The sequence below is a fragment of the Homarus americanus genome, unplaced genomic scaffold (genome assembly GCF_018991925.1).
Source record: "Homarus americanus isolate GMGI-L3 unplaced genomic scaffold, GMGI_Hamer_2.0 scaffold16022, whole genome shotgun sequence".
Classification (NCBI taxonomy): domain Eukaryota; kingdom Metazoa; phylum Arthropoda; class Malacostraca; order Decapoda; family Nephropidae; genus Homarus; species Homarus americanus.
In genome coordinates, this window is record NW_024752245.1 from 38,427 (window position 1) to 64,014 (window position 25,588).

The 25,588-nt window shown below is 40.0% G+C and overlaps 1 protein-coding gene across 2 annotated transcripts; it reads left to right on the top strand.

The window, feature by feature from the left end:
- The first annotated feature begins 1,060 nt into the window (after window positions 1-1,060).
- Window positions 1,061-23,908, top strand: LOC121855007 (EP300-interacting inhibitor of differentiation 3-like). 2 transcript variants are annotated; one of them, XM_042349838.1, is made up of 9 exons: window positions 1,061-1,424; window positions 3,338-3,384; window positions 9,448-9,516; window positions 16,367-16,526; window positions 17,105-17,235; window positions 18,463-18,533; window positions 19,349-19,499; window positions 20,364-20,571; window positions 21,854-23,908. In XM_042349838.1, exons 2-9 carry the CDS (start codon window positions 3,355-3,357, stop codon window positions 22,036-22,038), a joined length of 1,005 nt encoding a protein of 334 aa, XP_042205772.1. In that variant the 5' UTR covers window positions 1,061-1,424; window positions 3,338-3,354; the 3' UTR covers window positions 22,039-23,908. The 2 variants fall into 2 exon arrangements, with proteins under 2 accessions (XP_042205772.1, XP_042205773.1); XM_042349839.1 differs by lacking the exon at window positions 9,448-9,516 and having other exon boundaries at window positions 1,062-1,424.
- The last annotated feature ends 1,680 nt before the right edge of the window (window positions 23,909-25,588 follow it).

Consider the following 25,588-nt stretch of genomic DNA (forward strand, 5'->3'; position numbering starts at 1 on the left):
GCAATGCAATTTTTATATTGGCAAAGGCCTTTGTAAACGGCAATAAACAGAATTTTACACTCGTGTGAATAAAAAAAAAAAAAAAAAATATATATATATATATATATATATATATATATATATATATATATATATATATATATATATATATATATATATATATATATATATATATATATATATATATATATATATATATATGCAAGTAAATCACTGTAGGTGCGCGTGATCTAGGTATATGCTGATAACCACAAGGAAAGAAGAAAACACAAAGTTCCTAAGCGCTTTCGTGTACTTCACATCTTGAGGGGTGAGTACTGTATCAATAACACTTTCATAATAGCCCACAGTGACCCTCGAGTCCGCCAGTGTAGGCGCCAGATTCGTATTGAAATTATCCGATGTACGATAATTATCAAGTTGTTTGCGAAAGAATTATTATCGCTAGTGCTTTCTTTGCTGCATAACATGGCTCACTTTCCCTTGTAAAAATTAATAAAAAGTAGTTTATATGCCAATCTAATAGTATTTATGATTTAATTTTTTTCCTTTTCCATTTCTTTTAATTTTATGCTTATTATTAATATTCTGAATGAAAGCGTCAGGCTTGTGCAATAGTTTTTATGCACTCACTGACCAAAAGTCGGTACGATATAACACTACAGTACTTTGACTTTGCTAAGCATCTGTTCTGGTACATTCTATAACCCGTGCATGCCTAGTAATTGTCACTGATATTGAAACAGTAACTGTCACCAGGGCGTAATAGAGAAATAACGAATGCCCAAATAGCCAACCAGCCAAAAGCCCATCATTGGCGGACAAGATAAAGTAGCTACTTATTCAGTAATATCATAATACAAATTTACATTGGTTCAATGCAGTAATAAAAGATAAGTAAATTCAACAAAAGAAAGTCAATAAGACATTATTTTGAGTGGAGTACTTGTGTGGAAATGAGGTAACTAATTAAATAACAATACTGTAGATCTAAAGAAATATGTGCATTTCTTATATAATTTTCGCCATTTTTCAGCTTACTAGCCGTTCGGGTGGTGACGGTGTCTACCCAGTGTTAGTACAGGAGGAATTTAGGGACCGGGAAACCTGTGGTGTATGGTAGTGAGGGTCACACTGGATAAACACCCTTATTGCGTGTGTTCGGGCCGAGGCTCCAACTACCTTGTTCTGAGGCCATTTGAGAGTTAATGGGCATTTTCTCTAGTAAAATACCCATAGCTCGGGAATACAAAATTATAATTATCGAAATGACTGGTGTAGATACTTGTGAAATACTGTATAATTTGTTCTTGTGGGAAACGATAGCTTTTTATTATAGGGTTAGATAGTTTGGTGGCGCCTCACAGGACCTTTGTGGAGGAGCGACACTTAAAACTGGAAAGAAAAATCGTCATCAACCTTGAGTAAGTATTCTGCAAACACTCACTTACAATGTAGACATGAAAAACAATTATAATGCAGATTTTTCATGCCAAATAAAGTAGAAATATCGAGAGCTTTGGGAGATACATAGTTATTGTCTATTATTGAATTATGACTATTCCTATCACTTGAATTAAAAATATAACGAAAAGAGTCTAACCTAACCTAACCTAATTTGGTCTTTGTATATCCCTGGCATATAACTTATTCTTTTAAGCTGGTGTTTGTGGAATAGTAGTACAGCGCCGTAGTAGCGTTCAGAGGAAAATTCAAACTTTATGTGAGCAAACTAGCTTGTACAGTACAGTTCATGAGCACAAACTGAGTTACTGTTGCAAATACAGTAACTCATTAAGGTTTTCACTTCATTTCTAGTACAGTACTATTAGAGGACGATATTGTACCTGAACCAGCACTTGGAGTCATTTTGTTAGAGGTAAATGCTTTCTTAACACAAAAGGTTTGGGAAGAACTAGTTTAGTTATTTGTTATATTATTTTTCACTGCTTTTTCTATCGTAAACATAAAGCACAGCCGGGCTCCACTGTTTATATCTCTTAGAAATTTTGTTTTACCGGTAACCTACCCTACCCAATAACATAACCTAACCATTAACAACAGCCCATCAAAACGGTTGCCGGACCTATATCCAAACGTGATTTTTGGTGCACCGCTGCCATACCTGTATCCATTCCGTAAAATTAAATGAAAAGATGTAAGCAATGGAGTAATGGAAATGTGGCATTGGAGAGTGCAGGTGAAGATTACTTGGTGCTTAGGGTGGAAAAAATCATGGTAATAGTTCAGAACAAGGGTCTGGGTGAACCAACTATGTACCTGATGGAAATCCTCTAGAGAAAAACTTGTTTCATGCCTCAAGGATAAGGTAGTTCTGTTTGGAAGTGCACTCTTATGTGTTATTTTTCTTCAATGTCTGCACAATCTCCAAGTGCTTCCAATCCTAACTGACCCCAAATGTTAGGCGACGGAACATTTCCCAGTCAGTGATCAACCGTCCTTCCTTTCTATACAAACCAAACCTAATACTGTACTGTATAATCTTACCTAAAATAATAGTAATATACTTCTATCATAGGATATTAGGTTAGGTAGTTTTTGTTGGTTGATCTTATTTATGGTAAATTTTTATTACTGTACAAAGGAACATAACATTCTCTGGAATTATTTGTGTACAGGTATCTGGAAAGGAGGACAACACTTCTGCTAGGAAGCTGCAAATCTGTATATTATTTGTCCTTTTTTGGGATACAAGCATTAATATATTTTTAACACAAATGACTTATGATGTTTATACAAAAGTTTTCTGAAGTTGTTCCTGCCGTTTTTTCTCAGCGAGTGTGAAAATGGATTATGAAATGTTCATATTCCTTATTACATAAACAACTAACTGAAGTGTAACAAACAAGATGGTATAGTATCCTCATTGGGTGAATGACACAGAAACTCTATTTATGAGAAAACTGCGAGGGGGGGACCAAAATTTTAAATGGGCTATTGCTTGACATGATTTGCTTTATTCCTGAGGTTGGGGGAAATAATTTATATACAGGTTAATTCGGACCATTGTCTTTTACTGTTACACAATTCATAAAAATTTTTACAATACAGTAGCTATCTGTCAACTGAAAATGTTCTTTATGAAATAACCTATCGGATTTTACAAAAGATTTGAGTATTCTACTGTACTACAGTTATGAAATTTAATAATATAGAATATCTGTACAGTAATTCTTCTTTTATTTATTTTTTCATGTTACAGAATAAAAGGAGAAATTGGACATTCAGTACCGTACCTTCTAGTTAGATAACTTTTTTGATGTTTTCTAAATAAGTGTTAATATTTCATCTAATTGTAGTCTCTTTTTTTGTTCAGACTAATTCCCGGGCATTATGATGGCTGAACCAATCACACAGCAGCAGGTAATTTAATTGTCTTATTGTAATACCTAATTTTTAACTATGTGGGTTAGTTCAGGGATTGCATTGAAGTTATATATTGGCATTAAATATATATTTTTTATTTTTTCATTCCATAATTACTAAGTTTGGGCTGACTACAAGTGCTTTGTAGATTTAATTTTTTTTGTTGACCTACAGACACGAGTCAACAAAATTAATTATGTTTTGAATGGATATGTTCTAAGAATACTCTGTAAATAATTTTCTGTAGAAAAATTATTTGCACATTAATAACCATGGTAGTATGATACCTATATAACTCATTATCACCAGTCCCTGGTCCCTATATGGGTATTGTACAGTCACCTCAAAAAGTCTTGTGTCATCGGCAGTCAGAACAAACCACTGGAATGAACCCTGTGAGTCTTCTGGTTCAGTTTTGATTTATAGCACAAAAATGGTGCTTTTTTGCAGCACGAGTTAACACTGGTTACTATACTCCCTTGTCGCAAGTGTATAAAGAAAGGGTTTTCACGTTATATGGGGTGATATTTCTAATTAAAATGTTGCACTGTAAAAATTTATATTATTTATTTATTTATTTTCATTTCATAACTGTCATTATTGTTTTTTATTTTGTTTTTATTTTTTATCATATTCACCACTTATCAGCTTGCTAGCTGTTTGGACGGTCTACCCAGTGTTAGTACAGGAGGAAAATGGGGACTGGGAAACCTGTGGTGTTTGGTATTGAGGGTTGTAATGGATGTAATCCTAGACAAGGTTCTTGAAACTCCAGAGCACGAGCAGTAGGTATATTCAATAAGTGTACAAGACTTGGCGTGATAGCCGACCGATACAGGGACGGACACAAGGGGCCCCGGACCGTAGGGAGGCCGAGGCTGATCTGAGGGATGTTGTCTAGCCGGGCAAGGAGAGTTGCTAGACATCACTAGGACAATGACTGAGGTCCTCTAGTTACTCGACTAGCGCGGTACAGACATAGTATATCGGGGCCTAGTGAGTGAACATAGGCATTAGACATAAGCATAGATATCAGACATGGTATAATAATATGTAGTAATACAGACATGTGAATAAATGGTACAATGAATGGTAACAGAGTCTTGGCGTCAGGCGTGTTCACATATCTATACACCTCCCTCCCCCTTTACGCTCGTAGTGCAATCTCGAGCGGTCTACGGACTCTTTTTCCATGAGTCGGGGGGAGCGGCGAGGGACAATGGGAGGATCAACTGACGACCTTCGTTCCTGGTCTGGGCAAGGGGACACAGGGGACGGGGAGGAAGGTTCGTCACTAGAGGATGGCACTGGGCGGAGATGGCGTCTGTTTCGCCACCACACACGACCACTGGGGAGGCGGACTTGGTACGAACGAGACTCGCCACGGCCCATGACGACCCCGACCTTGTCCCAGCGGTGTGACGTCGGGTCCTGGATTCGTACTTGCTGGCCGACGGTCAACCTGGGAAGGGGGCGGGCGTGGGCGTCATAGTGGCTTGTCACTTGGGCCATCCGGGCAGCCTCACTGCGGTCGCACTCGTCCGCCTTGATCTGCCATTCATCTAAGAAGGACTGGGGGTGGGCAGGCACACGAGTACGAAGGGGGCGGCCATACAACACCTGGGCAGGAGAGCGTCCGGCAGGGGTAGGGGTGTTACGGAGTTCTAGTAGGCCCCTGTCGAACTCCTCGCAGTCCAGGTTCCCCGTTGGTGCTGTCTTGAGGATGAGGTATTTTACGGACTTTACCGCTGCCTCGGCGTGGCCATTCGCCTGCGGGTAATGAGGGGAGGTGACGATGTGGTGGACGCCCCAGCGTTCGGCGAAGCTCTTGAACTCGTGGCTATTGAACGGGGGCCCACCGTCGGTTCGGAGGCGGAGAGGCACTCCGACTTCCCGGAAGAAGCGACAGAACATCCGGATGACCCTGGAAGAGGTGGTGTCCCGACCGCAGGGAACTACCACGGGCCATCCAGAGAGCCTGTCGGCGACCACCAGGAAAGACTTTCCGGCCACATTAAAGAAGTCGGCGGACACGGACTCAAAGGGCCGCTTTGGGAGGTCATTGCACGGGTACGGCTCTTGTTGCTGGCTGGGCTGGAGTTGCTGGCAAGGCTCACAGGCCTCAACCGTGCTCTTAATATCGGCCTCAATACCAGGCCAGAAGACGGTCTGACGGGCTCTGGGCCTGGTGGCTTCAACGCCGCGGTGGCTGTCATGGAGGCGGGATAAGGTGCGCCGGCGGAGGGCAGCGGGAACGACGATCCTGGGGCCGTACAACACCAGCTCTCCGTCCGCATAGAGGCTATCCCTTAGCTTCCAGAAGGGGAGGGCGGAGGCGTGAATGTCGTAGCGGTTGGTGGGGAATCCAGCGGAGACGTAGTCGAGGAGTTGGGCGTATGCCGGGTCTTGAGCGGCGGCGATGCGAAGCTCCTGGAGGGTAACGAGGACGTCGCTGAACTGACGAAAAAAGAACTCCCGGGCGGCAGCAGGTGTGGTCATGGCTGAAACAGGTATCTCTGCGCACCTGTTGAGGTGTGTCACGGCGAGGATGGGCTTTGGGAACTCGGATGAGACGATGGCCAATCCTGACAATGGCCACATGACAAGAGGGGGGTTTGGATGCCCTCGTGGACGTGGACTGTGGCAAGGCAAGACTTGGGACCGAGCTGTAATGTTGCCTTGAAGCACCCCAAAGCTGGAGACATCGGGGACCCGTCCGCTGTGAGCACGTCGTTCCTGGCTGTGGGTGACAGGCTACTCCTGGGGATGTTGAGGGCGTCCAGGTGTGTTGGTCCAATCACCGTGATGTCCGCGCCCGTGTCAGGTATCATCAGGAGGTTGGAAGAGTTGGTGCCGTAGGACAGACGAACATTGACGGGCTTGGGGGACCTGTCACTCGAGGCATCGTCCACGCGTAGGCATCCTTTGTTGTTCTCGGGAGACGGTGAGGAGACATTTTGACCTGGGGATGGAGGCTTCTTGGTGGACCCGCAACACTTGGCGAAGTGTCCTTGCTTGTTGCAAGCGTTGCATGAGACCTTGTTGGCGGGACATCGAGGTGTGCGGGGCCAGTGGCCTTGAAATCCGCAGTTTCGACATGTACTATCAGCCGCAGGGCACTTTCCTGGACCGTGCTGGCGCTGACAGCTTCTGCAGGATTCGGGAGAAAAAACTGGTGACCGTGACGGGGGCTGTGGAGAGGACGCCGTCTGCATCTGGCGTTGATTCCTCTTGTAGGTGGAGACGGCGTGAACTTGAGATGGCGATGAGTGTATAGCTGAGGCAGCCTCTCTTGTGGCCTCATACGACCTGCAACGGGTGACGAAGTCGGTGAGGGGGGAGGCGGCGTCGAGGGTGAGGAGTTTCTGAAGCAGGTCCTCGTCACGTACACCCATCAGCAAGATCATCTTGAGCTGGATCTCGGCACAGGTTACAGGATCGCCTGTACATAGGTCCACCTCGGCTGCTAGGTCCTTAAGTCGTGCATAGAAGTCTGAGAATGATTCCCCAGAGGCTTGTTTGCAGGATAGCAGTTCCCTACGACGCAAGGCTTCATTGCGGAGGCCACGGAAATGACTCTGCAAGGCGTCTAAGACCTCTGTCACTGACATGGAGGAGTCAGGGGGAATGGCTAGCGTGTGCTCTAGGAGGCGTTGAACATCGAGGGAGATGCACGATCTTAATTGGATGAGTTGTTTCTGAGGGGGCATTCGGTTGAGGTCAGACATGACAGCAAAGTCTTCGAAACGACGTCGCCATTGACGGTATACTTGATATGTTGCATCAGATTGAAGAGGTGGGGGGCTGGTAACTGAAGACTTGCTGTGCAGGGGTGTGCTCGAGACGGCAAGCGGTGGGGGAGGCACGGAGAGGTCGACGAAAGTTGAGACTGGAACAGGTGGTTGAGAAGGCACTGAGGCATACCCAAGGGGGATAGGTGACGTGTGAGGAGGCGTTGTCTGAAGGATAGATGAAGAGGCTGAAGCTGGCGAATTGGTTGTGGCAGCTGGTGAAGTCGTCCTCATTGCCAGCAATTCCAATAGTGTCAGGAGTTTGTGGTTATCAGCTTGGTGTTGTTGTTGAAGTTGGAGACGGTAAGCTGATTCCTCTTGACGTCTTTGGGCTTCCTTCTCTTGGGAAACTTGTAGGAAGTAGATTAACTGACGTATATCCTGGCTCCCATCCTTTGAATTTGGCGCGCCCGGCGTGTGAGGCGTGAGGGGGGGTGGGGGGGTCTGTGAGGCTTCGTCTACCTCATAATCCTCATCTAGATTTCCCGGCAAATCGTCGTGGTCAGACATCTCGTGCTTGGTGTGGTTGCGATGGGAAAGACACGGAGAATAAGGTGAAGTGCTATGTTTTCGTCAATGTACTTGCCTAAGTGCAGGAACTAGCGGGCAAGTAAAAGAGTACTGACTGTAATATTTGTGAAGTGAGGGGAGACGGCTGGCAGCGGTGTATCCCTCCGGGCGCCCGGGCGGCTGGTGGTGGCTCAGTGTGGGGAAGGCAGTCAGTGGCTTGCGGGCCTGTGCGGACGGGGGGTGTATGCCGGAGGTGCTGTCTTGGAGACTGGGCTGGGGGCGTTTCTGCTACCTGTAGGGCCGCAGAGACATAGCAAACAGACATGAAAGGCACTGCACTTCACAAGGTCACAAAGCACTGTAAATCCAGGGGCACTGTGGAGTATATCTTCTGGGCGGGAAACAGAGAGGGCCGGGAGACGGACTAGGCCGGGAGACGGACTAGGCCGGCTTTTGCAACTTGTGAACTGTCGTGTTGGAGCTACTCAACTGCGCCATGTAATGGATGTAATCCTAGACAAGGTTCTTGAAACTCCAGAGCACGAGCAGTAGGTATATTCAATAAGTGTACAAGACTTGGCGTGATAGCCGACCGATACAGGGACGGACACAAGGGGCCCCGGACCGTAGGGAGGCCGAGGCTGATCTGAGGGATGTTGTCTAGCTGGGCAAGGAGAGTTGCTAGACATCACTAGGACAATGACTGAGGTCCTCTAGTTACTCGACTAGCGCGGTACAGACATAGTATATCGGGGCCTAGTGAGTGAACATAGGCATTAGACATAAGCATAGATATCAGACATGGTATAATAATATGTAGTAATACAGACATGTGAATAAATGGTACAATGAATGGTAACAGAGTCTTGGCGTCAGGCGTGTTCACATATCTATACAAGGGTCACACTGGATAACACCCTTCTCACCTGTGTCCAGGGCGAGGCTTGAACCCTTGACATATTGGTGAGAGTTATGCACGTTATTGCTGTACCACCAACACCCACTTTTTATCACATTTTACATCATTATTATTAAGTAAGCAAAACCTGATAACTGTACGGTATATGTTTGTAACTTGGGAACCTGCTACAGTAATATGAATGGTTAACCTAACAATAATGAGGTTAATATTGTGTACAGTACCTTAAGCCTTTCACATCTTCAGGTGTTATGATGGTGATGTTAAGCTACAACAGAACAGCAAGGTGTGGCGAGTTTATGGGGCCTCATTCCCTTCCACTGCTCACCCCCCCACTGCTCACTTCCCCTACTGCTCACTTCCCCTACTGCTCACTTCCCCACCTCTCACTGCTCACTTCCCCACCTCTCACTGCTCACTCCACCACCGCTCACTCCACCACCGCTCACTCCACCACCGCTCACTCCACCACCGCTCACTCCACCACCGCTCACTCCACCACCGCTCACTCCACCACCGCTCACTCGCCCCCCACTCCTGCTCCCTCCTAGCTCCTTACAGAACAATGGGTGAAAAGAGAGATGTAAGCATGAGGGAAGTTAGACCTCATCTCAGGGGACACTTCACATTGTAATTTATAGTCGTTGAATTGTTGGATTATTGTGTTAAATGTAAATTAGTTAGAGGGCATTGTAGAATGTATCACACATGTGTGAACAGATTTTTGCAATATTTTTCATATTCATTAATAAAATATAAAATTTGAGACAAGTAGATATAAGATAAACGTAGTATATGATTTTAAAATTTAAAGGTTTCAATTTTATTACACCCGGGCAGTTCAAGATGAAGAGTAAGGTCATCAACATTGACCCTGATGAAGAGAACATATCTCAGGAGGATGTTGCGGTAAGTCACTACTGTAGTTATAGACTTAATGCCTGCCCTTAGACTTTTTAGATGAGAACAGTTATGTGGCCAGACTCACTGTAATTAATACTATACGTGTGTGTCTATTTCCTCTGTTATTACATTGTCTGGTGAACGGTAGCCAGTGTAAACAATGCCAGATATTCTGTAGCATGCACTGTCAGTCTGTCAAGTACCCAGATAGTCCTAATTTTCCTTCATGATAGTAAAGTTGTAATGTACAATATAGATTGAGAGCAAAGTGTTGAAAGGCAACTGGTAAGATAAATAAGTTGAGGGTAAAGTCAGCTGGCTTGTTGTATGCAGCTATAGAGCATCTTGGAACAAAAACAATCTCAAATGCACCTGCTGTTTGAATAACCAAACTAGTAAAACAGGATTTCCACACCGTAAAGGCCGATTCACACGACCCGTTTCTGTTCCGACCATCAGGCCGTCGGCTTGGCGCCGTCAGAATATTGTGTATTCACACGACACGTTCCCGGTCCGTCTGATACCGTCATTCAGTGCTTACGTAACTCTTGTTGCGTGAGGATCATGGCCGGTCGGTCTCTTAAGAATTTGGCGGCAATTGCTCTTCTACTAGAAGAAGAGGAGGAAGAAAAAGTTCGTGGAAAGAGGAAAAGGTTATGGGTACATCAGTCACTGAAAAAGAGAAAGTGCGAGGGAGAATTCTGGACCCTCTATAAAGAACTGGCAGATGATGAAGCAAAATTCTACCAATACTTCAGAATGTCCAAGGCTAAGTTGGGGACGAAGCTTTCCCTCTGAAACCCTACTTAATGAGACCATACCCAGGTACACAGATTGATGATGATCAGAAAAGAGTTTATAATTATAGACTTTCATGTGCTAGGAGGGTAGTTGAAAATGCCTTTGACATTCTGAGCCAGAAGTTTTTGATTTACCAAAAAACACTGAATTTAAATCCTGAAAATGCAATGTCATTGTTTATGCTACTTGCCTTTTACATAATTTTATTAGGGATGAAAACATTTCTGATCTTAAAGGCAATATGTCAACACACTCAAAATAACCTGCTGGAGTGATATACAGTATATATGCTGTAGTAAGGCAAGACAAAACATTTCAAGTGTGATAAACTTATTTCACACTCACCTGGTTTGTTTATTACGGCAATCACTTTCCATATCTTATCTTTATGCAGATTATCACTGTACTTCTTGTTCGTCATGTCAAATAACTCTTCACACCCACGCACAACTTCTGTCAGCCTTTCGTCCATGATGCCAAACACTGAACTAAATATGTCATAAGGAGGCGGCAACTACAGATGATCGGGTACCGTACGGGTCCTCTTTCACACGAGCCGTCTCCAACCCGTCAGGCTGGTGCCAAGGCGCCGTCAAACCGGCCAGGATTTCTCGAGAAGAAATCTGAGACGTGTCGGTCGGCTGTCAGTCGCCTGTCGCCGTCAGCATGACGGGTCATGTGAACAGATACATTAACATGCATTTAAGAAATGTTGACGGCGTCTAGCCGACGGCCTGACGGTCGGAACAGAAACGGGTTGTGTGAATCGGCCTTAATTTGTTGCTCCTACCCTATTCTGGTCACAAAATTTCCTTTATCAAAGTTTTTCGAAAATTTCCTTTTCTTTGATATCACAGTACCACTCCTCACCACCTCACTATGCATTTGTTTTAAGACATTTTAAGGGCAGAACACCTATTTGGAATCAACAATGTTGTCTGAGTGATGAAAGAGTTAGCAGGCAACACAAATGATTTTTTATTTTGGCACAATAGGTGCAGGTCTTGCTTTGTTGTGTCTCTGTAACGAAGCGTGTTGACATTTGGATTTTCATTGTTCAGAAATTGGATAGTGAATTCAAAAGATTATCAGGATCGTCTTGGTGATGTGATTGTGTAATTCGATATAACATTTTTGTTGTTACATTTTTCATGATTAAAGATTGAAATATTCTCTCTACTTGACCAGAACTGAGCTGTGTGGGTACAACTGTAAAATCAATGCTGAATGCCAATATTTATACCAAAAACTTAAATTAGATGTAGCCATGGCTGTGATTGACCATCCAAAGGTCGATCAGAGAGTGTAGTATAGTACAGTATGTTGACAACAAACTGAAGTTCTCAGGCCATTGTGAGAAAAAGGTGACTCAAGCAACTAAGCTAGTAGGTCTTATAATAAGGTTGTTCAGATACCTAGATGGGCCATCCCACGTAACGTTCTTCAAGAGTGGGTTGCTCCCCCCAAGATATGCTTGAGATTGTTAGTTGATCGTAAAGGTCCAAAAGAGGGCCACCAGACTGGTGCCTGCACTATGGCACATCAGTTACCCAGAGAGATTAGAATGCCTGCACCTGCCTAGCTTATACCGTAGATGGGCAAGGGACAACCTCGGAAGACATCACTCTGTCGAGTATCCATGCCTAGAGCTGGTGGTCGCCTGCCCCACAAGGGGTCACAACCCAAGGCTGAAGAAAATTGTGAGGGCAAACTTTTTGGGGGGTGAGAATTGTCAACTTTAGAAACAATCTGCCAGAGAATATTGTGATGGCACCGAGTGTGAGCTCTTTCAAGACCAGACTTGACCATACTGGCGCAGGTTCAGATACATTCTGGAACCAGTATACATGCCCAGTACTTGCCAACTTTGTGTACGGTAACAGAGACGTGAGCAACCATCCAAGCAGCTAATAAGCCAATCGATGGCGAGAGGATAAAAGTAAACTAGTAAAGTAAAAGTAAAGTGTACCATTAGCCAACTAACCAAAGCTAGGCCAGCTGATGAGATTTGAAGGGAATTTTGAATCTGAAAATCCTTTGGAAAATTCATAACAGTATTTCCAAAACTTATTTTTGGATATCTGATATTCAAATGTATTATCATTAGGTTTTCGGTAAACCTGTGTACACTATGCATTTAACTTAACTTTGTACAGTACTCACAAGATTTTACAGGTACTCCTCGACTTACGACCTACTCGACATACGACCGCCTCAGTCGTACCAAAAATTTTTCAAATTACGTACGTATTTTCCAGTACCGAAACGTTTCTGTCCCGTACGAGAGCGTGGTGTAGGCTGAGCCGCCTCGTGGTGTACAGCGTCCACGCCATAGCACGCTCAGTTGGTGTTTGGCCATTGTTGTTGTCGGTAGTGATCGTGCTGTGTACAGTACTGACAAACTTTTCAATATTTTCGGTTCTAATTCCCTTTAAAATGAATGACAAGCATAAAAGTGAGAGTGCCGGTGGTGCTCAGAAGAATCAAATGGCAGAGGCATTTGCTACTATTAATAAGGGGATGCAAATGTTTGACGAAATGGATCAAAATGTTGAGCGTTTTGCAAAAGCTGACAGAATGATCCAAGATGCACTTGCTTGCTACAGGGCGATTTACAAAGAAAAGAAAAGGCAAACTGTGCCGTCTAAATTGGACATATATTTTAAGAAGTCCCTCACTGCTGTCTCCACACACCCCACCAGTGCTGCCTCTTCACTCCCTAAAGATGATCCAATACCTTCAACAAGCAAGTATATTAGCCTTTCTGAAGAAAGCAACATTGATGACCCACCCAGCCCTGTCTCCTCCTCTGCTTCATCCAATTAATGTAGTCTCCATGTTTAATTAAAAAATTATTGGGGCCCCATGTGCATTCAGTTGACTACATTAAAGGAAAGTGCACAGTAACACTTTATTCATTTTTCATTATTGATTACTTTTACTGTACTGTATTTCATTTTAGATTTTCTATGCATTATTTTTTGCATTTTCGACTTACGACCTGGATTTTGGGTCCCTAACCTCGTCGTAAGTCGGGGACTGCCTGTATGTCCAACACGTAGCGAGGTATACCTCTACAATGCCATTAAGAGAGCTCAGGCTCTCAATTGGCTCAGCCGTGTCAATACAATATTGTTATTATTATCGACTGTATCTGTATTTTTTCTGGTCAAATAAACTGTTTCAATATCAATATCAATACTGTACAGTGCATACAAAGAACAGCTTCAGTATAAACATCACCCACCTTTTAAATTTTGTACTGTACTGCATTTTATCCTATGAAATTATAATATTAAAAAACAAATAGTATGATTTTCACTTCATTGAGTGACACAAGTGTGTTGGGATGGTAGAAGTGAGATAGGAAAGGAGTCGACAGTGATGTGCAGCCATGTATCACCTGTACACAGTGTGTCTACTGGTCTGAAAAACCTGGAAAAGCCAGGGAATTTTACAAATAAACTTGAAATTTTATGTGAATTCAGTTCAGCTTCAAAATACACTGTATTGTTATTTTGACAGAAATCTTACCTTAAATTAATGATGTACAGTACTATATATAAGGTAAATAATTAAACTTTTAGGAACAAATTCCAGTAAATACATAGTCCACTCTAATAACTTAATTGTTTGTGTTCTATCATATTTCATGTTAGTGATCAAATAACCAAATATTACAGGCAGCTACCAAACAGGGAGGTACTACTGCCTGGGAAGATATTGGAAGCATAATGTATTGTCTAATGGTAGACCCTGCTGCCATATGGCATCACGAAAATTGTGACCAAGTCCCAGGTTGCTGATCTGACTTTCTGCCTCATTTACACACAATTGCAGGGCCTCAATTGTTTCTCTTACCATTGACAACATAACATACATACTGTATATTGTTTCTCAATCTTGATCTTTTTTTTCGTTTTTGCATTTCTTTATTATTATTATTATTATTATTATTATTATTATTATTATGCAAGTAAATCACTGTAGGTGCGCGTGATCCAGGTATATGCTGATAACCACAAGGAAAGAAGAAAACACGAAGTTCCCAAGCGCTTTCGTGTAATTCACATCTTCAGGGGTGGGTACAGACTAAGGAGAAGTACAAAACAAGGTGTTTATTATTATTATTATTATTATTATTATTATTATTATTATTATTATTATTATTATTATTATCATTATTATTATTATTATTATTATTATTATTATCATCATTATTATTATTATTATTTTATTATTATAAATTTTACTTATCTGAATTATTATTATTATTATTATTATTATTATTATTATTATTATTATTATTATTACATTTTTGCCCCCCATGCCCCGATGTGGGTCAGTGACCTGTGCCCGGGTGAGCTAATCCCCATTAAAAAATAAATAAATAAAAAATATCTACTAATTCTGCAATTATTATTGTCAGAGATGAATCGTTCTTATAATTAAGTGACTTTATTTAAGTGGATTATTCCACATATTAATCATGAGTCGTATAGGTGGATCAGGAGTGTAATTTTTAGTTTTTGCCGGATTTGTGGCTTTTTTTGGAATGCCCAGTTGACCCAAGTGAATTGCACAAATCCGAGGAGAAAAATATGGATGGGGGGCATGTCAAAGTCCTTGCCAATGTTTATCACTAGGTTTGGGGTGTGGGTCACGAAAGGGTCTTCAATTTCTTGATTAACCCTTTTGCCCCGGACTAGGGTGCTGCTGGTTGTATCCCCACATGGGGTATATCGAGAAAAATCAACTTTAAAAAAAAAAAAAAAAAAAAATATATATATATATATATATATATATATATATATATATATATATATATATATATATATATATATATATATATATATATATATATATATATATATATATATATATATATATATATATATATATATATATATATATTTAACCCTTTTAAATGATAAAATAATAAAAAATAAGTAAGAAAAACTATATATTGACTCTCTAGAAACTTTCCTGTAGCCGAGCGTGTGGTGTGACAGGCAAATAGTCACACTGGAACCTGATAATCCATGCTGGGCATTTAAACAGTGGCGGGAAAAGGTGCGCGTTCTGGAACGTCAGTCGGGCGTTCCAGTACGTCACCTGGGGCGTAAGGGTTAATATCATTTATATCACCTTTAAGTTTCCCAATAATATATACAGTATTCATATTAATGGAAACCTCTAATTTTGTTATTCTGTCATAATAAATATCAAATTAATGTACTGTACCTGGAATTTTTCAAGTTTACCCCTAGGAAACCTGGAAAAGCCAGGGAATTTTGTTTTTGTCTGGCCAGTAGACGCCTTGAAGTCTATCTTTATTATATAAACACGTTAGTTTTCACTTTCCGCCAAAATATCGATTTACGTAAAAAATACACCTGACCTAATACAGTACAGTACCTTAGTTTTTGGCACTTGTGGTTCAAAAAATAAATTGTTTAAATTTCATAGAAAGGTGCTACTTTACTTGCTGATTAACAATCTGGGTTCACAATTTAAAATTTTGAGTAATTAGTGTTAATTAATTACCTTTGAAATAATTAAAGATATTTAAAAAGTCAATGACGCTGTGTGTGTGATAGTCTTACTCCTTTCAGCCTTTAGTAGTTCAATTCTTTATCCATCAGTTCCCATAGTTCTAGTCACATGGCTGGGTTTTATATATTTTTTGACTCCACATAAATTATTTGGTTATAAAATGGGATTTCTGGATGTCCCTAATATTTTTGTCAATTTAGTATTGTGGGTCACACACTTCAGTCCTAAACCATAAAATAGGATTTCTGGGCTTAGTCCATCAATTTTGGCCATGAGGGGTTTGAATTACGTGAGTCAACTATGGGTTTTAATCCTAACTTGAAGCCTCACTGAACCTTGAGTTAACCATTGGATTAAATAAGATTGGTTTGGTTAGATTAGAAGTGCTCTTTGTTGCTAAGAGTTTATCCAACCTTATCCATCAGTATAGTGTATCCTGCTGTTAACATGTCAAGGCTTTAAAGCAGTAATCATTGGTTTATATGTTTTTCTTACACAGGCTGTGAATATGTCAGAAGAAGCCAATAGGCAAGTAAAGGAAAAGTACCGAGATCTCATTCAGACATTTCAGGAGCAAACAGAGGGAGCAGGAAGTGATGGACTTGATATTTCTTGTCTTAGCCTCATGGTACTTAAGGCAGATGAAGCTTTCACAGGAGGTAAGTTCTATCTCTGACCATGTACATGGACTCCTACTGTTCCTCCCAGCTAGTTGTTGCTGTGTTCATCATTAGTTTATTTGTTAAATTGCATCAGTAAAGCTCTCCTCTACTGTTTGATTTGTCATCTTCACAAAGTTCAAAACTTTGTGATATATCATGTGAAATAGCATCGCTTTCATTATTGAAACTGATGCAGTACTGCAGTATCATAAGAATTTTCCAGGCAGTAGTCTCTACCATCAACTTCTTACTAAGGTTTAAGGTGTCTATTGACCCTGGGTTAAGATGTATGATGTACTGTATAAAAATTCTTGCAGTCAGTTCCCAACTGATTACAGGTATAATGTTGCAGCTTATAGAGTACAGGGTACTGTACTGTATTTAGCTTCAAATCATTTGTATTGTTAATGCTCTTAATAGGTGAAGCTAGCTTCTTATACATTTGTAGACTACTTTTTATAAACATTTCTTTCCTTAGCTCTTTCATATATCATCTCACTTGGAATCAGTGTACATTAACTTATTCTACAACATATTATAGACTACCTTTCATGAATGTTTTTTTCAATTGTCAGTGAAACGACCCAGAGAAGCAGCAATGGATGCTCAGCTTTTGAAGACCTGTGGCACATTAGCCAAGATAAATATAGAGTCCTGTCAGATGAACTTAACTGTCTTCAGGCCAGCGGAGTTTGCTCAGAAATTGGTAAGCTAAGGCTTGTTACAATATTTACCCTTGATAAAAGACAGGGAAATATATTTTCCCTTTAAAAAATTTACCATTATATTTTCAGTATTGTAATTATTATTTTCATGCATTTTCTTTTCAGCAATGCCTCCCTTCCCAAGGGAACTTCCCTATTTGGGAGTGACCACTAATGAAGAGCCTGCAGGCTGCCTCTTTACTTTGTACTGTATATGTTTTGCTCTGTCAGTTAGCCTTTTCCCTTCCCATGATCTTTCCTCAGTATTTTTGGCTCAACTTTTCCCACCCATAATGTAGTCTTTCTCTCCTACCCAGTGCACCTGTTACATTACCTCTGTACATGCTCTTTAGCATCCCTCTTACAGGTCATACCATTTCAAAGACCTTTTTATCCATTCCACTCCCCTATCTTTCTTGGACTATTCGGGTGAGGAGAGCTCAGGCTGATCTAATTAAAGTGATTATGTTTGGGGTAAATAGAGTACCACATCTAGAGATTATCAGGTTCAGCTGACCGGCTCTTCCCCCAAGCTCACTTCCTTCCCATAACATTCGTCTTAAACAAAACCTTTACACGAATATGTGGTGTTTACATTTGAATCTGTTCTTTATAAAATAGTCACTAATGTCCGTTGCTTTATATGTGTGGTGTCATTTGTCTTAATATCCATAATAATTAGTGAAAATGGAAGGATTTACTCTAAATGTGTTCTCCAAAAGCGTGAATTTGTTTGTGGCTTTGACGGTGAATATTCCTGAAAGTTAATGTTTTCAAGCAGTTATATCTTGAATACATTAAATTTTGCATTAAAGTGATCCAGAACTGGGCATTTTTAACAGTTATATATGAAATTATTTGCATTACTGTATATCAATACAGTATTAATTAAACATTATGTATGAGCCAATGAGCTGCAAGGCAGGAGGGGGGGGGGTGCAGTTCTTCTTACCCTAGTACCTGTCCTGTACTTTCAGCTAAAAAAAAAAAAGCGATTATGGACGATGTGATGTTATATGTTCATTGAGCCTCCTATCTTTGGTGTACTATAGGGAAAATCTTTGCTCTTGTTTACCCCCTTCAAGTCAACATTAGCTTTAGGGGAGTGGGGTCTGGTGGTTTGATTTGTACCAGCCATTATGTCAGGAATAGTCATGGAATGGGATTTCAGGATCAGTCCTTCATTTAACCTATGTAAATCTTCATATTCATTCTAAATATTGTTGCAGATTCAGTTTATGACACCAGGTGATGAAGCAGACAATCCTGATGTCTTCGGTAAGCAGCTGGATTGGCAAAGGTAGGTCTTTCATTTTTCCTTTCTATGTTCCAGATTCAAAGAATGATGAAATTTACAAATATATCTGATTTTGTGTTTACAAGTATCTTCTGTACAGATCTAACTTGAAACTAATAATAGTACCATGAAGGTGTTCTGTACCCCCACACAGCCTTCAATTATGTCAACCATGGTTAATTTTTCAACCTATTTGGGTTGCCATCTTGTGACAGGAGGTCCTTTGTAAGCCATGTCTGCCTGGTCACCATACTCCACAGCCAAACTATGGCCGTGTTATCTTTTGTTCCCAGTCAATGCAAAATACCATCTTGAATATCATTCTTAGCCATTTTCCTTTGAGAGCAGAAGTTCCAGACCAGTTCTACCCTGGAATATTTCGTCCTTTCACAGTACAGTAGTCCCATGTCAACTGCAGGTGTTAGGTTCCTGAAAAGTCCACTGATGGTAAGACAAAGGCTTATGGGAAATATTAGAGGGTTAGGTTCCATGGCTTCTGATAACACTCATCAAGGTCTAACTAAATTGTCTGTTCCTTCGCAAAACAATCCTGCATTGTTCATTTCGTTAAATTTTAGTCAAATACACATTAAATAGAGATGGCACAGGAAGGCTGACACTGCACCACCAACTTCAGTGCTGCTCTACATAGTTTCTAATAAGAAAAAAATTATTACAATTCAATATTTTTTTACTTCAACTGATACATGGCCATGAGAGCAAGAACATGAACACACCCCTTGATTGCATTTTATATTGTGCATGACAGAGTACCTAGGTTCACACATTATGGACTAAACCAGAATACAAATTTTCAGATTTGGTAAAGCTGTATCTGGACTATATAAAAGAGTTGTAGGCGTGGAGCCCTTGTATGGAGCAATTGAATGGCATCGACCTAAAGCAGCACCAAGAGTTAGAAAACGAGAAAGAGATGAAGAAAGTGCTCCAACAACAAGACCAACGGCGGTAAAGCATGTTTCTTACTGTGTAGTAGTATAGATGTGTTCAGCAAGGCCCATGTTTACCCTCATACTAATAGGTCAGTCATATTTTTGGCTGAATATTTAAAACGTCAGTTATGTTGTGCCTGTTAGTTTTAAATCACCTATTTATAAATTTTCTCGGTGATATAGACGAACTTTACTATTTAGACATGCTAGTTTTTACTTTCTCGACAAAAGGTGTGAAAAATAAAATAAATTTAGCTATAATTTTATAAAAAGGTACTCCTTTAAGTGCTGGTTAATGATATGGGTTCAAATTAATTAAAATTAATAGATTAGCCTTGAAATAATTAGATTTACAGTACTGTAAACAGTATTCTCATTTTAAAACATCATCTGAATCATGTGTTGGCATCCTGTAATGCACTGACAGTCTATTTCTCCCATTTACAGCATATTGAGTTTTTACTTTTAATCCTTTGGCTTTGATCAATGTGTCCTTTATGCTGTAGTTTCATGGGGCCCCAAGTGATCCGTGGATGCTTTTCATGTTTTCATCAAGATTGGTTTATCATCATGCTTGGTTAACCTGAACTACAGTACTTGTAAAGTTGTCCTGTGCTTACCTGGGGGAATAGCACTGCTTAAATTTTAATGTTTTCTGGTCTGTGTGACTTCGTTTTGAAGTTCTCTTGTTAACCCCTTCAGTACAGAGACAATTTTTAATATTTTATTTGGCTGATGCCAGATGATTTTATTCAGCAAAGAGGGGATCCCTTACACCAGTGGTTAATTAGTCTGGATTTATGAGGTTTATTACATATAGAATTAATTTATATAATTGGATCCTCACTTATTAGGATTAATTTAACCTTATTTTACATAGGTGTTGAGTGGAGCAACTGGAGAGGAAAAGCAAACGGAAGAAGTAACAAGGATAATGAGGATACTCAAAGCACGATACAAAGAGAATGGGAATCATCCTGTTTGTTTTTTCTCATTTATTGTAAATCCAGAGAGTTTCTCATTAACAACAGAAAATTTATTTCATACAAGTTTTCTGTTACGAGAACAATATGCTGAAATATCAGAAGGTATGTACTGTACTATTATGTCATGTGTTTGAGGAACTTTTTTGGGTTTTTATGGATGAAAGTTTAACCAGTTTCTAGTTAAAGAAATTTCTTGGGGTAGATTTCCTAGTACTGTATAGTAAAGGCACTATCATGCTTTTGCATTTTCCTCCAACCCTCATTTTCTGAGTATTGGAGAACTCTGTACATATGGATTTCTTCCAACTAAGATGGACTAGGGTCTTATGAAATGCTTTACTAACTCTTTTAGGTAAAATATTTGATAACTTTGTCTTTAACCTGGTATAATTGGTAAGCAATAAGAACTATGGTGAATATTTACGCTTTGGTTACTATTTACCTAAAGGTAAATAAATTGTCATTTGATTCCTGTTCTTATGTACCAAAACAAACCATAATGGAAACCAGTGTGCTGCAGAAACATATCTTATGGAATAAATAAGCAGAAGTTTATCATATTGACAAAATAACAGAATATCCCGCATTTTAATGTAATTTTTAGCAATGGGTACTTGATCATTGCCAGTACATACAGTAATACATGGAATTGGTGTCTGTCAAGTCACATCCACTGCTTTTAAGCTCTTGTGATTTAGAACTGTTCCTGCACTAGCTTCTTAAATACACTTTAGCCTGTTGTTCTTTTCTTTACAGCCAACTCTGCCTCCATAAATGTTTCCTCTTTGTTCTTTTTCCTGGACCAAAAAAAGAAAAAATTACTATACTGTACTTCAACTTTCTCTCTTGAGTGGCCCGTCTTTAATAAAAGTTCTGCCATGTTTATTGTTATGGTTTGAGGTTGGAGATTGACATATGCAAGGTGCATGTGTGACAATCCAGTTTCAGAGACGAAGGAAATCTGACTGAAGGTTGGAGGTAAAGTGCACAAGTGTGATAGCCCCTTTACATTTACAAAGACAGCAGCACTTATAGCATGGGTTCACCTAAATATAAATATGTCCAGTTTGGTTATGTTTTGGTTATAAAATATGTTTTTACTTAAACAGAGTAACTTTTACCATGCATACCAGACTTATATGAGATGGTACCTATGGGAACCTCAGCTTGATTTCCATCATTATTAAGTCGATAACTTATCTTGGCTTAACACCCGAACATCTTAAATTCAGGTCAGGAGTTGAGACATGAGGGAGTCTGTTAGAGCATTCCCAAATATGCAGTTTTTCATGTTTTGAGAATTGGAAGTAAAGTACAGGTATTACATATACAAGGGGTGCAGGTATTAATAATAGGAGAAGTCTTGACAGTTTCTTTTTTGCAGATGACAACGGCTTCCCAGTTATCACCCCAAGAAGTCTAACTGCAGGGTGCCGTGCTGGAGGTGTCTCTCACCAGGGTATAATCAGTTTCACAATAAGTGACTGGAAAAATATAATTGAAACTTTTGAAATTAAAACTTGGATGATACCCCCTCCTGCAAAGAGAGTATTTAAACGAAAGACTTAGTGAAGATGTATTATTGATTGAAGTCAATATACAGTATATACCTCTGTGTTAGTTTAATTTTGAACTGAAATGTTGTACAAATGTTTTATATAAAAGGAATATAATTCACATTCATCGGTAGGATATTCAGTGTTATGCCTTTTTATAGATTTGGTTAGTGTCATACATGCACCCTTCATTTATTAATAACTTTTTGGTTTGATAGAAGCTTCTCTGATACACCAGGAAACTGTGTACAGAAGAATTCACTCTGAAGCTATTTTCCTTATCATATACTCTTGAATGGGTTTAGCAGTTGAACATTTTTAACATATTTACTTCACGGCACATACTTCTCATACTTTGAAATATACTTCCTATTAGAGTAATGTCTTTTCCAAGAAATTATGTTCTCATAGGATGCTTTACAACAACAGGGGGTGGATGGTGTTAAGATGTCTTATTTGTTGAAGACAAGCAAAAAATACTCTAAAACATCCTTGTTTAACATATATGTATGAAATATTACATTTCTTTTTTACCATTCCATACTAGTGTGGGAAACATTGTGATGATAAAGCAGTCCCTTTTGAAATTGATCAATTCTGTTATTCTCATGTATTCTTATTAATTTTAGTCTGCATCATTTCGTCTAATTTTAATTTTACTGTTGCAAGTTAAACACACGTGTGTGTAAAGGATTTTATCCCCTGCCAGACATATCTTCACAACCAATGTGGTACAAAGGGTTAAACCATACCAGGAGAGTTTTAATGGTCTTTCATTTGGAAAAGGCATTTAAGAATAGTGGAAATGTCATACATTAGTCATTAAATTTTTTTTTTGTTTTTTTTTTTCATTTGGTAATTTTTTGGTGCATGGTTTGGAGTCTCCACCAAAGTTATTATCCTCCTGGCTCTTGTTCTAGGAGGAGAGTCTCTGAGCCACATAAACTGAAGAGGGGTGATTGTTTTGGTTCATCTCCTTCATGGGCCAGTCTCCAACTAAGTTTGAAATTGTTATTGAAGAATCAGACTCCAATTTTTGGCTTAGAACTTCATTTTAAAGGGCATTCTTTACTGTTACACCTGAACAGTAAGATGGGAGAAAACAATCTTATACAGTATTTCTAATACTTTGAAGAAAGCTGCTAAAATTCCTCAAATTGGTGGTATATGTACTGTATCATCTCTGGCCTTCATGTACAGTTTCTATCAAGTCTTCTCAGAGCATAGGAGGAGTATTAGCCACACTACTGATACTGGTTGTGTGGCTTTTCAGAGTCAGGATAGTGCTTAGTCTATTGTCTGTTTTCATGTAGATGTGCTCCCAAATTGGATATACTAAATAACCCTAAACTGGCACTGATGCTAGACCATCTCTCTTGGTTTTATAACTGAGCCAAACAATAGAAAAATGAGTGTGATATGTTTACATGATGGTGAGGTTATCAATCCTTATACTGTACATTTCTTTTTAGTATATCCTTACCCTTCACTATGGGAGGCCACTTTTGATATTTGGCTAACACCAGAAGATTTTATTCAGTGTGAAGGCAAAGTATGTTCTAATTTTAAAATTATCTTAATTTTAGAAGATAAAGTACATGTAACATGTTTAAGACCCTGAGACTGTGGTTTTCAGTTAATAGAATTGCTGGTCATACAGATTTATTCCATCCAGCCTGAGTGAGACAACAGTATTTCATGATTAATCCTTCATTTTTCAACCATCATTATCCAGCAAAACTATTATGTTTTGGTTCCATTAAACCTTCACCTTTATTTAAACTTGTATATATTGTCAATGCTATTTGTTTATCATTGTAGAAACTTGTACATACTATCACTGCTTTTTGTATACAATACTTATATTTCTGAATAAACTTTAATTTTATAAATACTAATTTCATCTTATTAATACAGCCACTCCTCAACTTACGACCACCCGGACATACGACTGCCCCAGTCATACCAAAAATGTTTAAAATTCCGTATTTTTTGAGTCCCGACATTAGTGATTGTGCTATGTACTGACAAAATTGCATTATAATATGCCCCTCTACCCTTGATCTACCCTGCTCCGCCACCACTAGCGGGGGAAGGGCTAAACATTTTTTCAATAAAACTATATTTCTATAATCATTTTGTGCTTGCTGATGATCACAATTTATCCTATAACCCATGCCATATTTCATAGTTATATAGGCAACTCAGTAGGGCGTGTTTGTTCCCCCCAGGAGGTCAGGACTGTAGGGCATGTGTGTGTATTCCCCAGGAGGTCAGGGCTGTAGGGCATGTGTGTATATTCCCCAGGAGGTCAGGGCTGTAGGGCATGTGTGTATATTTCCCAGGAGGTCAGGGCTGTAAGGCATGTGTGTGTATTCCCCAGGAGGTCAAGGCTGTAACTCATGTGTGTGTATTCCCCAGGAGGTCAGGGCTGTAAGGCATGTGTGTGTCCCCCAGGAGGTTAGGGCTGTAGGGCACGTGTGTGTCCCCCAGGAGGTCGCAGTGGATAGTGCAGGACCTTTGCCACTCACTGCAGATGGGAATAAGTACAGTGGGGTATGCTATAACTAACGGATCCTACTACGAATATTCCTATAACGAACGGTTTTACCTATAAAATTGAGAATGCTATAACGAACGCAACACCTACAACCAACGTGGATGAATACGGGACTATTTCGCCTAGCTCATGAACATTCTTGTACCGCGACCCACAACAAGAGCGTCAGGTGCCATCTTTGTCTCATTGTGTAGCCAGTGCACCACTGTTATTGTTGAAATTTCGTCTTTTGATGTGGAAATAGAGTTATTTGTATAAATATTTTGTTATACAAGTGTACAATTGTGACAATGAATCGTCCAAAGCGAGTGAGAAAGCTCATAACTCTTGAAACTAAGAAAGAAATCATAAAGAAACGTGAGGATGGAACAAGCATTGCGAAACTTAGTGATGAGTATGGGATGGCTAAATCGACTATACTGTATGTACGATTTTAAAGAATAAAGAGGAGTTGAAAACTGCAAGTGGCTAAGGGAATCTCTAGACTTGGCAAAGCAAGGTGTAATGTGATTGAGGAGACGGAAAATTTACTCTTTGTGCGGATAAAGGAGAAAGAAATGGTAGGTGATAGCATTAGTGAAGCTATAATTTGTGAGAAGGCCAGACAATTGTTTGAGGACCTTAAAGCCAAGGCTCCCAGTGCAAGTGATAGTGATGTGCCAGTGTTTAGGGGTACCAAGGGGTGGTTTACTGGTTTCAGAAGGAGAAATAAATTACATAGTGTTGTGAGACATGGTGATGCTGCTTGTGCAGATAAGGAAGCAGCTAAGGAACACCATGATATTTTTTTTAATGTTATTAAAGAGGGAGGCTTTGTTTCTCAGCAGGTATTCAACTGTGATGAAACTGGACTTTTTTGGAAAAAAATGCCTCGTCATACATACATTACCAAGGAGGAAACTTCTGTCCCTGGCCATAAGCCAATGAAAGACAGGTTTACCCTCCTTCTTTGTGCTAATGCTTCTGGTGACTGCAAAATAAAGCCACTCCTTGTGTACCATGC

Bases quoted from the DNA above. Each gene is read 5' to 3' on its own strand.
- LOC121855007 (XM_042349838.1), top strand. From the start codon at position 3,355: ATGATGGCTGAACCAATCACACAGCAGCAG. The intron at 16,527-17,104 runs GTAAGTTCTATC...TTCAATTGTCAG, and splicing joins AGATGAAGCTTTCACAGGAG to TGAAACGACCCAGAGAAGCA. The intron at 20,572-21,853 runs GTATGTACTGTA...TCTTTTTTGCAG, and splicing joins ATATGCTGAAATATCAGAAG to ATGACAACGGCTTCCCAGTT.